Source organism: Pectinophora gossypiella, chromosome 10 (assembly GCF_024362695.1).
Source record: "Pectinophora gossypiella chromosome 10, ilPecGoss1.1, whole genome shotgun sequence".
Classification (NCBI taxonomy): Eukaryota; Metazoa; Arthropoda; class Insecta; order Lepidoptera; family Gelechiidae; genus Pectinophora; species Pectinophora gossypiella.
In genome coordinates this window covers 6,133,055-6,151,023 of record NC_065413.1, presented here as the reverse complement: position 1 = coordinate 6,151,023, position 17,969 = coordinate 6,133,055, and the positions used below count along the sequence as shown (strand labels likewise).

General features: G+C 35.6%; 2 protein-coding genes across 3 annotated transcripts in view; both read left to right on the top strand.

The window, feature by feature from the left end:
* The window catches only part of LOC126370379 (uncharacterized), a 380,386-nt gene extending 371,045 nt beyond the window's left edge, over positions 1-9,341 (top strand). The window contains exons 22-27 of the mRNA XM_050015216.1: positions 559-745; positions 1,834-2,024; positions 5,831-6,038; positions 6,667-6,911; positions 8,105-8,205; positions 9,159-9,341. Of these exons, the coding sequence (XP_049871173.1) occupies positions 559-745; positions 1,834-2,024; positions 5,831-6,038; positions 6,667-6,911; positions 8,105-8,175 (902 nt within the window). The 3' untranslated portion in view covers positions 8,176-8,205; positions 9,159-9,341. The remainder of the gene's footprint in view (positions 1-558; positions 746-1,833; positions 2,025-5,830; positions 6,039-6,666; positions 6,912-8,104; positions 8,206-9,158) is intronic.
* Positions 9,342-10,224: 883 nt separating this feature from the next.
* The window catches only part of LOC126370195 (cadherin-99C), a 109,680-nt gene continuing 101,935 nt past the window's right edge, over positions 10,225-17,969 (top strand). For both annotated transcript variants that reach the window (XM_050014958.1, XM_050014957.1), the window contains exon 1: positions 10,225-10,518. The gene's annotated coding sequence lies outside the window, so the exon portion shown is untranslated. The remainder of the gene's footprint in view (positions 10,519-17,969) is intronic.

The following is a 17,969-nucleotide window of genomic DNA, read 5'->3' as shown; positions in this document are numbered from 1 at the left end:
AATAATATTAAAAACATTTTTTTGCCTAGTTTCATGGGTAATGGTTACCAATTACGATAAAAAACAACGAACGTATACATTTGAGACATAGCCTAGTCTTGAATTTCTACTAACTGTCTTAAAATTGTATTAATTGTATAAATAGTAACGACGACATTGTGTTTAACTAGTAGATCATTCGATACAAAAGTACCTGGTACGGTTACATTAGCATTATCGCATATTATTTTGTCACTACACTAGTGTTGCGTTCCGTTTCACGCATGCGTCATTTACGAAATATTGATTTTAGGATTGCAGCATCTTGTGCAACAATTTAATTAGTTAATTTGAAATAAGATTTATCGTTTGTTATGTAATAACAAGTAACAATAAATTAAAACAAAATCATTTTTTTTTTCAAATACCTGATACCTGAATATCTTCTTGATACGGACGCAAAGTATTTATTCCAAATTTAAAAAATCCAAGATTTTTCAGTCCTAGGTATTACCTACTTATTAATTATTGTCTGTGGTTCTAGATCATTATTGTAAGGAACATTTTCATTATTTTCAGCTTCATCATGTCACCAGGAGTTCAACAGCGACGGCACGAAGCATGGGACCCTCACGTCTCCCCACTACCCTGCAGCCTACCCCCCAAACACTCACTGCCACTATGAATTCTTCGGGAGAGGAAAAGAGAGAGTCAGACTAATATTTCAAGACTTCTTTTTGTATAAATCTACTGATGGTTCTTCAGAGTAAGTAACTGTACCTGGGTGAATCTCAAAATGTGTCAAGTTTGGTGGCGACTGTCATATAATTTTTTCGTGAACAATTGGGGAAATTGGGAATTGAAAAATTTCTTTTTCATGTCGGAACCGAGGATCCTTTTGGATCTTTTTCATGTCGGAACCCAATTTTTCACGAAAAAATAATATGAAATTTCGCCACCAAACTTGAAATTTTGAGATTCACCACCTACTTAATTATAATTACTTATGTTTAAACTTATTTACCTACCTACTTATTTTCAACAATTTATTTATTCAAATGGTTATGTCAAATAGGTAGCTACCCGTAATACTTACTTGACCCACTTACACTATCGATATCGGTAAGTACCAAGGTACCTACCTACCTACTTTGATGTGGATATAAGTAGGATATTTTTTACCGGTTTTGGATACGGGTACCTATTTAATTGGATTTAACAGGATATTTATTTGCCTAATGTGTAAAGTTTGTGAACTTAGTTTTTGTGTAAGTAATTAGGGCGTGTAGAGTTAGAAGCTTGGCTCTACATGAGATCTGGTAACTTTTTGACAATGCGATCGATATGATCTCGTCTTGGCAACATTTTACATGAATTTTATTTGTTGGGATTATAATAAATTGACTGTTACGAATACGAAGCAATAAAAAAATGCAGAGGACGCGGTATCGCTCCTTCGGCCGCGAAAAAATACCTGGCTTCTGAAATTATCAGAAACATTTTTTTTTATTTTGGATATCTGATAGTTTAAGAGCTTCGTAACATCCAGTGATGTGACATTCCTGGGAATATTCCCACTTTAGGAACGTTCCCAGTCCTGAAAAGGTTCTGATCTATAGATCTCCGCGACCAACTGTAGGTACATAGGTTTTGACATTACACCGTATGAACATTGCTCTACTAACCTAAACCTACCGTAGATAGATCACCAACGCTCAAAAAGAGGGACGAAAAGTTAATGCGTAAACATCGATGTGTGCAACATAATGCAACATCCCATAGTGCGAGATTAGCCTGCCAACCTTCAACATGGAAGAGAGAAGATACATTACACTTCCGTCTTTTTCCTTTCAGTTGCACAAACGTCGACTCGCTACAAGCATTTGTCAACGTGGATGGTCGTCTTGAGAAGGTGGAAACATTCTGTGGAGTTGACCTGCCCAAACCCATCATGTCGAATGGCCCAAAACTGATGCTCGAGTTCCGAGGGACCCACTCGTCAAGACACGCCAGAGGATTCAAAATATCTTACGCTTTTGTAGAAAGTAAGTTGTATTTTAATTCCCCTATTATTGAACCACACCCTTGTGTGCCGTTCGTTATCGTTCAAAAAACGTAGATGGCGAGGAATTATTACTATACACCTCTGCCTACCCTCTCGGAGGTACTAGCGCGAAGCCGCGTTTTATGTGTTTTTTGTTCTTCTACAATATTATAAGAATTGACGTAGCTATGAATAGGCTAGTTTCCAACTAGTCAAATCAGTTACTTTTTACTAAACGTCAAAACACGAAATTACTATGGAATTTGTATGAAAAAGCACTCTGTGACGTCATAGAAAAACGTGACAAAATGTCGGACTTATTATTACGTTTTTCTTGATTAAAATTCATAAATAAGTTTAATAGAAAAAAGAAAATGTTTTTCGTTAGTTTTAGATGTGTCTTTATTTAGTAATCAGAATTTCATAATTTATCTTGAACCTAGTACACGACCCAATTCTGTCCAGGAAGGTAGATCCGTCTTATCTTTCCCTTTTGAAATGACACATGGGGAGTGTTAACGACGGCCTCCTTGGTCGTTTTAAGTTTTGTTTTCTTTTTTTTAATATATTTTCATATTTGTACGTTCTGTTGTTTTAAATGTCAGTTTTTCGTTCTAATAAAATCAGCTTACAATGTTTTTGCTTTCTTGATATTTTTCACGTACGCGCTCTCATCAAGTGATAAGGGTAGATCTTCGAATACCGATGGTCAATCTCATTACCGTTAAAGCAATAATATCCTAAAATCGTTGGTCTTTCTGCAAATGTGCAGTTAGTTAGAAGTGATTTGGCGACATATAATTATTACATAAGTACTACTACTACATAGAGTACTACTAGTGGTACTATTCAGAGGCGGAGGGCAGGAGTCCTAGTATGGCTTTGTAATAGACTACTCTCGGCGCCATCCCACTTGCGTCAGACAGAGTACTGCGGGGCGGAAGGCAAGAGGGAAACTGACACTGCCCTATTTTTCCCTAAAAAAGTAGCATAGAAAATGCTGCACCGACAAGAGCGTGTGGCTCTTAAATTGATGATGATGAATACATAAGTTCTAACTGGATATTTGCAAAAAGACGAAATAATCTAGGATGTTTTTGCATTCACGGTAGTGATGTTGACTTCTGGTGTTCAGAGAATTATCCACATAACCTTATGGAATATAATCATATTATTTTGAAGACAATGATGGTCTTTCTAGGCTATATTTCCCAAAAAAATATACCTAGATGACGCTGTTCAATGTTGCCTTCGTTTAACCTTATACTTTTGTGGATAACATACAAAATGCATTTTTTGTCTTTGTTTTTGGATAAATAAATGATGACTTATTATTACACCCATGCACAAAACATCATCCACCCGTTACTATTCTGATAAAAATTATTATTATAAGCAACAATTATTGAATATAATATGCCTCTGACATCTGTACTTATAATAAATCTAAAAAGGCGGACGTTTCACGGCGTATTTCTGTTGTAATTTTTAAATTTTGTTTAAATTTTTGAAACTGATCGTATTTTCCTAAAATATCAAACCAAAGCTACTTATACTGTAACCTCATTTAAAAATAATAAAATTAAGCATTTTTTAACCTTTCTCCCACACACACAAAGATCTTTCTTTTATAACACGCCACGCGGACGGAGTCGCGGGCAAAAGCTAGTTATTGAATAATAATATAATCCAGAAATGAGAAAATAGGTAATTATCGCGTTAAATCTGTACAACGCTATCTACATTTTCTTTGGCAATGTAACCTGTAAAGTCCCTCTTTATTAAAAACTCGGCAACAGTACTTGACTCGATTATTTGTTCACCAATGTTGGTACTTAAATAACGAAAGGAACAAGTGTATTTGAAAAGGAAAATAAATTACCTATACTTAATTATCGAACTTTACTTAAAGTAATACGGATTGAACCAGTGCACAGGTTTAATGTACAATCCTATTTACGTCTTCCTGTTTCTCACAGGCCGATAAGTTAGAAATACGATGCAATAAACAGTTTATTGCAAAAACATTCGCTTCTCATCCATACAGTGACGTATTTAGGGCGGGTGACACCTGCTGGATAAAACGCTACATTGAAGCAAGTCACCCAAAAAGCAATATTGCAAATTGACATTTGCTGATATTATAAAAGTACCTAAGTGCGCAATGTAGGGCCTCATTGGGCATAGCAGACTCAACAAGCACCTACATAGAATGGAGCTGACCAAGTTCCCTACTTTATGCAGATTCTGTTTAAAGGAGGATGAGACGCCATTACACCTGCTGTGCAGCTGTGAGGCTCTCATACACAGTAGAAGCCGAAAACTGGGAGGCCACATAATGGATCCCCAGGAGGTCATGAAGCTTCCTCCCAAGAAGACGCTCGATCTAATCGAACGGATTGGTCTAGAGGAGGCGTTTTAAATATATTATGTAGGAATTTGGCCACAACAGAAATAGCTAAGTCGCAGTGGCCAATTAGGCTATATTAGTTCGAGCACTCTCAATACACAAATAATAAGTGCGCAATGTTAAAAAATGCTTCAAATTGGCCTTTTTAATTGAGAATTACTGAGCCGTAAGTGATGATCATTGATCTGCTAACTGTGACCATTGACAAACGTTCGTGCACTTTGCTAACTCAAAATCTCGATTCAGACGATGACTACAAACCTTAATAATACGTTATGACGGTTTGTGCAAGTTCTTACTTTTCAGGTGTCACCCCAAAATGGGTGATAATGACACTTAACTACGTCATTGCGTCCACAGAACAGTCTTCCACGTTTATCGGAGTTTAGAACATCTATTAAAATTTTATTATAATTCTTTAAGCACGTAGGTAGATCGTAAAGATTACGCTTGTTTGTGTATTTATTAATTTATGATAATTAAAGATAATAATCAAATTAATTGCTACATAGACCACAGGCAGAGTAACAGTTATGTAGAACAAAATTGTGAGCTTAATATTTTAAAAGCTTTTTTAATTAAATGAACTCGTCTGCTTGGCAAAATCAATATTAATGTTCCATACAAGGTGGTCATGTTCTCGATATCCGATCCTCAGAATTTTTAATGTCCCCCATTCCACAAGTGACTTAGGCCTACATAAAGAACAATCAATTAATTGAATGAGAGATCTCTGCGCTTCCCATTTGTCCAGCCAAGTAGTTAATGCCATCCAAGGCAAACCTACAATAAGTCACGTTCAAAGAATCTTAGTTAATTACTTTATGGATATAGGTTGGGAAACTTTAGTATTAGTGTAGATACTTAATACTAAAGTTTCCCAACTTTCACTTCAGTCATATTTTTGGGCTCCAAAATTACAGTATGTAGAAAAGTCATTAAAATGAAGTACCAAATAATTACATGATTATCGTAAGCTCGGTGAAGCGTGGGTACTTCGTTCATCTTACGATGAATGTACCTGCCTCTTATCTAAGTGTGTTTGTGTGTGTATGTATCAACTGAAGAAAAAAAAACTTAACACACACAATAACATCCTCGCAAAAGGGTATACCTTCGAACACCGGAAGTCAACATCATTTACCGTTAACGCAAAAAATATAGAATTTTTTTCTTTTTTTTTTTGCAAAACTCCGAACTTGCGTAATTTGGCGACATACATTAGTTCTAACTGGATATTAAAAGTTGCAAAAAGAAAAAAGTTCCTAAGATATTTTTATTTTTACGGTAATGAATGATATTGACTACCGGTGTTCGAAGAACTATCCATAATGCACGTGGTGTACGCAACAATGAAAGGTTATCGAAAAATAATGATAATCTTCTCTTTTTTCCAGATTTCGGCATAACCTCAGGGAGGCAACTCAAAGAGTTTCCCTGTGCGTTCGTATACAACAGTACCGAGTCCAGGAACGGTACTTTCGCGTCTCCCAACGCTCCGGGTCCGTATCCCAGGGACACTGAATGCACGTACTTCTTCCATGGAGGGGAGACAGAGAAGGTTCATCTGCACTTCACAAACTTCGACGTCGAGGGAGTTTCACCGTAAGTGTACTTTATTTTTTTAGAAGCTAAAAAAAGTTTGAAATGGCACCTCTCTGTGCCAGGGGGGTTAAAAAGTCCACATCGAAGCAATTCATCTAAAAATCAATATTGCAATTTTATATTTGCGCATATAAAAGTAAGTGCACAATGCCAACAAATTTAATGTCAAATGCATTATTATGCTATTTTAGATGAATTGCTTTGATGTGGCCTTTCTAACCCCCCAGCTCGCTACATCGTCGACACGAGAGCAAGCGTCAATAGCGTACATAGCGTCAAGAGCAAACCCATTTGATAAAAAAAAACATCATATTTTTTATTAGTTACTTACTCTTCAATCTATAACCTGGTGAGGGATCTCCATTTGTCCGATCAAGTTAATATCATCTGAGGCAGATCTACATTATGTCATGTCAAAAAAGAACCTCTTACTGGGTACCTCGCAATTTTCTCTTACACCGTATTCTAATCAGAATCAATTACGTATTCTAACAAACGCAAGCAATTAGAATTCCTAGAATATTTTATTCTGTACTAAGTAATTTACAGTAAAATACTTTTATAAACTCTATAAAATACAACAGTCTTGGAAAATACAACAAAACTACCCAACCAATTTATTTTACAGATGTGAAGCCGTCTCAGCGAGTGATTACGTCGAATTTTCAAACTACATGACTGAAGACAATAGATATGGTAGATACTGCGGTCAGCTGAAAGAGTTCCATGTTGAATCCGAAAGGAATTTCTTCAAAGTAACGTTCCGGTCGAATGATAGGCTGGATGGTCGAGGGTTCAAAGCCATCTATCAGTTTCTGGACATCTCCGATGAATATCGATCTCCTGTGCAGGACTTGGCTTCTGATTCGGCGTGTAAGTTGGATTTAAAAAAATATATAACCTAATTACTTTGCGGGAGAAAATGCTCCTAAAATTTGAGATGATAGACGTATGAAGACTGATCATTGAACCAAATTGTACCTATAGGCTCGTGGTATTTTGGAAACATCTGGTTTTACACAGACACTACACATTGACGTTATCAACATATAGTGTTTGTGTAAAACCAGGACGCGACGTTTACATGACGTATATTTGTGTGTAACGTCTGAGGCTCATATGTTTGAAGACTAAAGTAAGACCGTGAGGTAAATCTAACGGAGCGGAACTCTCCGCCATTCTGTACATCGTATTATCGCTTAATATATACTATAGGTAAATAGCGAACATCATCAAGTCTTGTGGGTTATAAGGTCGATGACTGATGTCACCAACAAGTTTGATATCAGACCTTATTAGGCCGCTAAAGAGACATATTGTTGGGAGACGTCAAAGGGGAGAATTCCTTCAGGATCCCTCTCACTCTTTGGACAGTGTTCCATCGGAAGTCAAAACTAAATGATAGTTTTCATACGTACGAAATGCCACATAACCCAAAATAATCCTGTGCCTATTTAAATTTCTGAATACATAACGAATAATAACTAAAGACTTTCCGGAACACTTATCAGAATAAGGCACAAGCAAGAATGGTTGTTGGTTGTATTTGATATGAGGTTTTTGTCTTTTTTTTTGTGTGTGGCGCCCTTTTATAATAAAGTATTTCTATTTTATTCTAAAGAGAAGAGGAGGCCCTTGCCTAGCATAGGGACCTACATTAAATTAAGACTAATAATAAATTCCCTGATTGTCCAAAAAAGTAAGATGATTCCGTGCTTCGGAGGGCACGTTAAGCCGTTGGTCCCGGCTATTAGCCGTAAAAACACCTCCACCAACCCGCATTGGAGCAGCGTGGTGGAGTATGCTCCATACCCCCTCCGGTTGATTGAGGGGAGGCCTGTGCCCAACAGTGGGACGTATACAGGGTGTTTATATCATGTTGTTATGTATTGTATGAATTCTTAAGTTAAGGTATTAATTGTATGGGCCCTAGTTGCCAGAATTAAATATAAATAAAATAATGGGCTGCCTGAAAAAGCTTCGGTCCGAAAAACTCCTACAAAAATTTGACTTGTTTTGTAACAACAAAAACAGAGAAATAACTTATTAATTTTATCATTTTCCAGGTATATTCGGACACCTAGTGTTACTCTTAGCCGCTACAATAACGCAACTGCATCACCAATTATATCATTAACTAAAGTGATATTAGATTAAATAGGCTGTAGGGGAAGGCTGGGCAAAGTGAATACCCCGGGCAAAGCGAATACTCTCCACTACTCCTAAAATATTAGATGTTAATTCAACACACCACTACTGTTACGTCGGGCCATCTTGGATTAATACGCGGCAAACATAGAAGCGAGAGGCCGCGTCGTGTCCCATCCGCGGAGTGGAGATTTGTGTTTTCGTAAATAAAAGATTGATTTTACGCGGTAAGTACATTGATTAATTCTCCTATATTACTTGTTCTTGATTCTTAGGAATGTCTTAATTCAGTAGCATACCAAAGTAGGTTTTTATGGTATAATTAACAGAAAGTCAGAATTATTCGTTTTTGCATGAAATGTGTTAACCTCAAAATTTACCTAGTGGGGCAAAGTGAGTAGGGCAAAGTGGATACCATATCCACTGATGACTTATTATCTAAAAAGGTCTTTTACTAGTTTCAGTTGATGAATAAATATTAAAAAAAAACTGTTTTCACCGAAGATTAAGAAAATATATATAAAAGAAGACGGTAAACTAATTGAAAATTGGATTCGATGTGACATTTGTCAACAATGGTGTCACGAAAATTGTTCTGTTTTTGATGGCACATAAGGGTATACCTGTGACAATTGCCAATCTTAATTTTATAATTTTATGGTCAATAAAAGTTATTTGTTTCAGTTAATCAAAGTTATTTCTATATTTTCAGAGTCTGATTATGGGTATTCACTTTGCCCAAGTACTGTATCCGCTTTACCCGGGATACCGGGCAAAGCGAATACAATCGTACTTTTTTTTATTTGAACTGCAGTTGATTATTGTTTAAATATTCTTGGTTACTGAAGTTCGTATTTGTAAGAGCAATAAATAAAGATTGATTTCTGATAATTATTTTGTTTTTGTATTGTAAACCTTTTCTGCTATAACCTTAAATACCTTAAGGTATCCACTATGCCCGGCCTTCCCCTAATCCTGTATATTTTGTATTATAGTATGTGCCATACACCTTGTAATTAACGTAGAAATGCAATATTTTCTATAAAATTGTACCTTCGGTTTCCAAACTTACAAATTAAAGCAATACAATATGAGACACAATAAATATTTATTAATAACGGCACGTAAAATGAATTAAATAATTGAACAATACTATTAACACGGTTTTATTTAAATATTTACTACCCAAACACATTCACCTTCTAATAGTGGATTGAAGGTCTAAAAAGGCAAGACAGAAGAAAATTATCTAACCTATCATTATTAAAACTGCGCATATAAAAGTAAGTAAGTACGCAATGTTAACATATTTGTATCGGTTTTTGATGAATTGCTTTGTGGCCCTTTTAGATCTTCTTGTTCATACATAATTGATTGAGAAGTCAAATTTATATGTGTTGTTGCACAAATAAAAGGAAATAGTTATAAAAAACACTTAACTAGGCGCACAGGATAAAGAAAGTCGAAAATCTTAAGTGACTATAGGTAAACGTGTGTCATCTTAAGTCGAAGTCGAGGTCAGCTCAGATTGATATCAAATGCGAATCAATTTATGTAGAAAAATAAACGTAAGTATTAAAGTACAAAATACAAAATAAGAACAAGATGATTAAACACTATAAATGTTATAACAGAATTGAAATTAACGGCTTTAACTACAGAAATTCACGGTCACAGTCAGTCATACAAATCAACAGAACGAAGCCTTTCTGTGCCAGTATATTACAACTTCAAAGCGTTCCTCGTTTTATTTTTATTATGAACGTAAGTTATTGCATTGCGACGACAACCAGTAAGTTGCACGACGTGCTACAACAAAGAATTTCAATTAGACCCGCTTTGCAAACGCATAATAATTCTCGGCGACATTTCTTCCTGCCCGCACCCGGTTAAACTTTACAGTGTTGCGTAATCAAAGAAATTAATGTTGCTTGCTCGCAACGAGTTGTAGTTGTAAAGGCAGTTGTACGCCCTCGCGACAACAGGTGGCGGCGCCACTATCGCATCCCGGTTGGCCCACTCAGCACTCAGCCCGCTCACGCCCCCCACTCTCGACCGCCAGTCCGAGTTCATTCGCCGCTTCGTAAAGTCGCCGTTGTCAACCCCGCTCCGTTGACGCGCGAAATTTTTTTTACGATTTCAGTGACAATTCCAACTTAACATAACGTTAAATCTTGTGTTTGTGTGTGAACCTTTCTGCAACTGTTACTATTGGAAGTGTTCGGTGTGGTACCGTGAGTGTAATTGTGGTCACAGGTGTCGCATTCCAGGGACGACTCAGACTCCGGACCCGGCACGGGCAGGTGGACCGCTAGACAACCCTATTTTAACTGTGAGTACTCGTACAAACACATAATTGCATAATTGTTGAATGGCTTTTAAATATGCATGGGTTTGCTGTAAGCATGGTTGTTGCCAATGTTAATGGCTTTACTAATTCTTTAACAAGGATCGAGTAGGTACCTAATTTTGAATAGAGCTTGACATGGTTTGTAACTCATATAATCGTTGTCCAATAATTAGGGACGTAAAAGGACGAGGGAAGTGAAAAATAAAGAAATAACCTTCCTTTATGGTGCCTTGACCCTTACCACCTGTTCCAAATTTAAACAGCGGGAATCAGGTTATTAACAAAGTTCTAACAAAACCAAAGACCATAAATAAGTTCTTTACAAGCTCACAGTCACAATAATACCTAATTAAAAATCTGTAGGTGGTATTTTTTATCATTGTTTAATGATTATCTTCTTATAGACGGCGAAGTCAACATGAATAACTAGTGACTTCATGTTGTAGTCATGCAAAATAAAAAATCCAATTGGATATTTTTGTTTACACAGCATGATGAATATTGTTGTTGAAAGCATTCAACAATGCAGTCATGAGACATGTATTAGGCAGTGAAGTATTGTTTGGCATTAGATACTAGTAAGAATCAGCGCATAACAAAGGCGTATTCATTGAATTAATGTTGTCATAGTTTCAGAATGATGCAGAAGATACAGGTATATGTAGGTACAACAATTTAAACAGGCTTTGTGACCAAACTCATTTCAGTCGGACCACGTATGTTTATCCCTATTGTTTGGGATGTAACTATTTATAATGTATTTCAGCCATATTAAGTGTTAAGTTTAGTATCACTGCAAAATGTCTCTGATGACTTGTGACTCTGCCCATTCAAGATGAAATCATATATTATGGTACGCGGAACTTTCCATTCGTAGGGAGAGGATGCAATAAGTTAAGCAAAGAAATTTTATTCAGACTGTTCATCGACTTTCTCGAAATTGGCAAGAGTAGAATCAACATAAACATAAACGTTAAAATACCTTACGACGTCCATTATGCTTAAATACAATTGTGCAAGTATAGCTTTGAGAAATTCCTTATATTCTACTACCATTTAAATCTAAACTAGTTTAAACAGACTAAGTACTTTGTCCCTTCTCAATATGCTAATGCTGTTCGGATTATGTTGCTAAAGAACTAAGAAGATTTTAAGTTTTATTTAACAGCTTAGCTCTTATTTTCTTACTGAACGATAGCGACTTACGGGGCTTAAGAACGTAATTTAAAAGACTTTCTGTTAATTAAGGTTTTGTTATTTTTATTTAGAAAACTATATAGCCAAGAAGTTTCTATAGGTTCAGCTTTGCTAGATGTTATTAGACCAGTGAAGTCAAGTGGCTAATTTAGTATTCTTTCAATATAGCGTGTTGAAATCTTGCTTTAGTTGTTAAAAACATGCACCTATAATTTAGCTGCTGTCTTAACAGGGTATTCTGTTAACACAAGTAGGTAAAGAAGTTGCTTGGCTAACCACTTGCGACTTGTTTTCTGTGGCCTCATTTTTTTTTTATACCGTTCTAGTAATACATAATGATTAGGACTTTATCCTGTCAGACGGAAAAAATAGTTAACACTAACAAGAAAAAATATAATTTTGCACCAACTGTTTACGGATGCTTCCATAACATATTTTTAAATTTGACCTTTACTAATGATGCTCAGTCTATACACCTGCAAGTTTATTATGAATAGCATTTAATTTCAAGCTGACGCATTTTAAATTATATGTTTGTCAATATTCATTATATACTATTTATACAAGTATAAATAGTTAAGACATGTCTTAAGACACGATCTACAGCTGCAAAAAACTTGTACTATTAACATCGTAAAGGATCAGCGCCTTACGTCAAAATTTTTCTTTCATATAACTCATAATGTCAATAATGAATTGGAAAGTTAATTATTTTGTACATATGTTATTTAATTTTGTAAAATATTCATAAAATACAAAACCTGCAATGTGTATTTATTAATGTTATTGGTGTCAAAAATTCGTAAGGCCGTCGACCCAAACCCAAAAACACGAGTTTGTTTGCCGACAAGTTTGAGATCATCATCAAAGAAAAGACAACAAATTGGAAACGGTGGTACTTACAACTTTTTGTCGGTTGTTTGACTAATATTTCGCGGGAACAATTTTATTCAAAGTTTTTCTGCGTGCCGAATCCATTCCGCTTGGGCGTTCAACCGAAAAATTTCCCTATAGCGCTTTAAAGTTCGGTATAACTCGTCAGAAGAATTTATTTTCATTTTGATTGGCTCTTAATTTACCTAAAAGCGTCATGCATCTTGGATAATTATTAAGCTTTGTTAAAAAAAAATACTGTAATCAACGTAAATGAAGTAAATTCTCATGAATTATATCAAAATTTTATAAAGTATTCTTCTGCAACCCTATAATCTTGAGTCCTGACTTATTTAGGTTTCCGTCCTTTTAATAAAACATGAAAAGCGAAAACAGACACCTTGAGATACTAACAAATGGTATGTAGCCTAATGAAGTTAAAAGCTAATAAGGTTTAATACTAACTGTTGTTAAAAGTAAATAGCCACATAAAACTGATGAAACTCATCAATTTTACTACTGTAAATAATTAAATGCGCTTCGCATAAAGGGCTGTGTAAGGTGTGTTCTGGAATTTCCTGAAGGTTGATGGAAGTATTTCCTCCTTATGTTCATGCTTCGTTTCTCCCGTCAGATATAACGGATGGAACAACGGATAATCATCACCAGGCTTAATGCCTTAGGTCTTAGGAGACGAGTAGAATGTAATACAGATATTTACTACAAATATATTTTATTGCACCCTACTGTAATATCTATTTTCTCTCCCTTTATATCGAATAAATGTTTGTTTCACGTTTACTGCAAATCGAATGGAATTTTATTCGTCTTGTGAATATATTAATGTCCTTAAGATTCTACTCTCTAAAATGCACTCAAGGTTCATACAATCTTCTGTCTATTACAAAAAATATGCATAAATCCTTCTACCAAGAACTCATATTTTTAAAAAGGAACAAATAACTTTAGCTTAGTCCAAATACCTTTGAATCTCGATTATATTGTAAAATAGAAGAAACTAATTAATTATTAACAACTGTAGCTAATTGAAACGGCTTTAGACATAGTTGAACCCGGAACTAACGGGGCTTGGGTCGAAGTGGTACTCAGTCAATCAATCGATTTACAATGAAACGAATTATGATTAAATTATCTCGCGATTACCATAAAAGGGACGTAATATATGAGCTGAATACTGATCTTTATCAATTTCTTACGTTTTTTGTAATTATAAAATATACCTATAGGTACAGTGTTTCACATCTACTATTAAAAGCTCTACATAGTTCGGTACATAGTGTAAATGTGGAAGTATATATGAAAACAGGGGGTTAAAATGCCACATATAAGCTATTCATCTAAGAAAGTAATATTGATATTAGACATATTTGTTGACATTGCGCACCTACTTTTATATGCGCAAATGTCAAATTGCTTATGAATTGCTTCAACGTGACCTTTTTAAAAACTATTTTTTGATCTGGTTTGTAATATTTTTGTATACTTACCTAATTTCAAAATTTAAAATGTGTTACAAAAATTAATGTGGCATTGAACTTTGCCTCGCCTAATGTTTTGGGCGGTTCAAACAATGAATATAAATAAATGTCTCTCTGAAGGCGGACTATCTCTGCCCTTGCTCTATTTGAATGTATTCTGAGCACAAATACGATTCGTGCTAAATAACAATGCTGGTGATTATAAATTCGTTACCAACACTTACACGTTGGACACGCACCGTTCGATGAATGGTAATGATCGGTTCACGTAGTTTAAATCCTAGTCACATCATATTTTTTTATTATTATTATTTCTTTAGTGTTCGATACCGTTCCTTATTAATATGACCAGCTGTTTTATGTGACTTTGGTCCCTTTACCGTTATTTCTAAGTTTCATAAGATTTTATGGCGAATAAGGTCTTTCTCTCTCCCTGACATCGGACTATCCATTTCATTTGTTAGGTTTGATCTTTTAATATGGGTCCATAGCAATGTCTACTTGCTAGAGAGTATGAATAAAAGTGTCTTTAAAATTTTAAAATATAGGCGTACAAGTCTATAATACACTCTAATACGAGGGTACGAAGTTGATATTTATTGCATTATAACTGAAATTACGCAGAATTATAGCTTCATAACTCATACGATGGTATCGGCGGATAGCAAGCCCACAAATCTCCATTTAAGTCGGTTACCGAGGAGCAGATAGCATCGAATGCTCAGCCAAAGCAAAAAACGACCTAACCCTTTTTATGAATATGGTAAGAAGAAATCGAGATAATACGAGTATGAGCAGCAGTCGTAATCTATTTTTCATGTTTCAAACGCAATAAAGCTCCAAGTCCTCTAACAAATTGAGGACAATGAGAATTTTGTGTTCTCTTTGCATGACTCTAGGCTGCTTATCTTTTATTGCTACTTACTAGTTCCAATAAGAAATATTTTAGAAACGGTCCTTGGGTTGGTATTCAAATAGGGCAGTTTGTGACTTCATTGCCTGGACTAAAAGCAAAATGAAATTAAGTAATCTGTAAAGTCTAGTTGAATATGGAGAGGAATTTTTATTTGACTTCGCTTAGTTCTTACCGTACCATGTAGGTCTACAACATCTCACTATTCCGTTATTTCACTCCATATCGTGTTATTTCCTCTTTATTGTTGCTTTCATACGATAATGTAAATATTGGAGTTTTGGTATATTTTTCTTTCATACACAACTTCGATGTTTAAATAAGCAATTCTGACACCACACAACAAGATCCAAGATTGTAAATCGCAATTATAATCAGAAAACACAGAGGTTGTCGCAATCAAATTGTTTGAGCAAGCAGGCTTAAATGTAACCTGCAAAGGAATGCAGCAAAGGCCGTGTATTGCAGCCTTTGTAAAGTAGGACGAAGGGTCTAATTTATCCGGTGTGACAGCTCTGAGAATTCAACTGTTCTAGCTACACTCGTATACGAAGGGAGAGGATGACAAATTGGATAATTAGTTCAAAATCACGATGCTGTTCAGCCTGTTTACTTTTATTGCAACATCTTAAAGGTTACAATCGGTCGTTTTTATACCTGTCGCTCTTGGAGGGTTAAACGAAGGTTAGGATGTCTTGGAAACCGAGGAAGTCTCGCGTTTGTTACCTATGTAGTCAATGATTATCATAATAGTTTGTGATGTAAGCTTAATGTGTGGAGTGAAAGACGGATCTTCTTTAGAAGATAAAACAGGCGATGATGATTACAATAAAATAACATTTTGAATGAAATACAAAATGTGCATATTGTTCATATATAATGAAATAAACCCGTTTTGAGTATTAATGTCTTTAACTCACTTGTGAACATAGACACTACTAAGTCTCAAGCTCAAGTACGGTCTACGAACACGACACAACTTCTGACTTCGTCTGTGCGCTATAAATCTTGAATAACTACGCTGTGCAGCTGTTCACCCTTGTTGGGAGCAGTTTTGACGAGGTCGATAAGCGGTTAATACCTCTGCTGAGATTCAAATTACTAACCAGCGCTAAGGAAGGACTTACGTCAAACAATTTGCAAGATTGTTGGGTGTGGATTTTATAAAACGTTCATGGCAGTGAAGTATTAATGAGATAGAGAACTAACAACTATTCATTGCGTAAGCTGTGCATCGGACAAGACAGATTAGCGAAGCTTATTTTTCTGGCAATTCTTCTGGCAAAAGTTAGAAGACCAAAGTAGCGAGAAAAAAGAATTTTATTTATTTTTACTCTTAATATTGCCTACTTCCACGTCTGATCCTAAAATAGATACATACAAAGCAGTAGTTCCCAGCATTGCACGATAAATACACGATTTGAAATTGTGAGCTGATGTAATTATGATACAATAAGACAATAATACTGCTTGTTTCATTACGCCGATATGTTTCCACTTCTCGTGACTTAATATCAAATATTACCGACTAAATCTTGTAATAAACCGACGTAAGCCCCAACTTAATGCCGTTTAAAGACAAAAGCGAGATCTGGGTGAGTTGCTAAATTATTTTCGACTTATAAGGACATAATAGACATATCTTTGTAGGTGGTAGGTACGTTTCACGTAGGTTATGAAATGCGTGAGACTGGTACTTTCCTGGTTTGGACCTATACAATATTAATCTACCGATGTGATAATATAGGACCTGTCGTAAAATTATCAATGTGGAGTCGTAAACATTGCTATCATATGAGTGTCTTACAAACGTAACATGGTATTAGAATGCAACTTGTAATAAAATTAGATCAACGTTTGTGCAACCTAATCCTATTATCACGCTTAAGGCACTGTTGTTACACAAAGGGTGCATTGTTTACGTACCTAGTATTAATACCATGTTGTAGGTGTTTTCTGCTTTCCCATTACTTGCATATGCTATTACTTTACTTTTCATTGATAAAAATATTGCTTTGTAGAACAAGATACGTAGTAATAAGAATGTGGATCGAATAGCCACCCTAGAGGAACTCGTGTAAACACCTGATAAAAGCTCTGAAGACCATGAAGATGAATTCCGGCTTTGTATGACTTTAGATTACTAACTTAATGTGTAGACTGACAGGTATGCCAACTTATTCTTAAATCGATATACAATCGAGTTAGATCATAGTACAGTGTCGGTGCGGTATGCGAGCGAGATAGTTGTCGGCCTTAACTTCAGGCGAGGACATGAATTGGCGTGAGGACGCACTTTTACTTCACACTCGATCTACAACCTGTCTTGAATTACAATGCGATGGAAGATAAAACACTATGTATTGTGTTTCATCCTTTTCATCAATGTGTTTCAAAATTCAAGACCAGTTATCATAATGCAAGGTAGACGTGTCTTCTTTTCAGCTAGAGAGAATATTTGATTTTTAAACCTGTTATTGTTTGCCTTATAATTTACTCAAATTCATGAGCTCTGTTATTGATATCTTAGCACCATATCTAGCTTACATTTTTAATATGAGTGTTGAAAATGGCACTTTTCCAAATTTAATGAAAATCAGTAAAGAGATACCTCTTTTTAAATCGGGCACAAAATCAGACCCCACGAATTATAGACCGGTTTCTATTCTACCAGTACTTAGTAAAATTTTCGAGAAAATTATTCTCGACCAACTGCTATGTCATTTTAATTTAAATAACTTACTCCACAGCCAGCAGTTTGGTTTTACTAAGGGTCGGTCTACAACAGACGCGAGTGTGACATTTGTTCGACACATTTTCGATGCTTGGGAGAAGTCGCAGAATGCCGTAGGAGTATTCTGTGACTTGTCTAAGGCGTTCGACTGCGTGGATCACGAGACCTTGCTTTTGAAATTGAGGCACTATGGACTAAATAATGGAGCTCTCAGTTT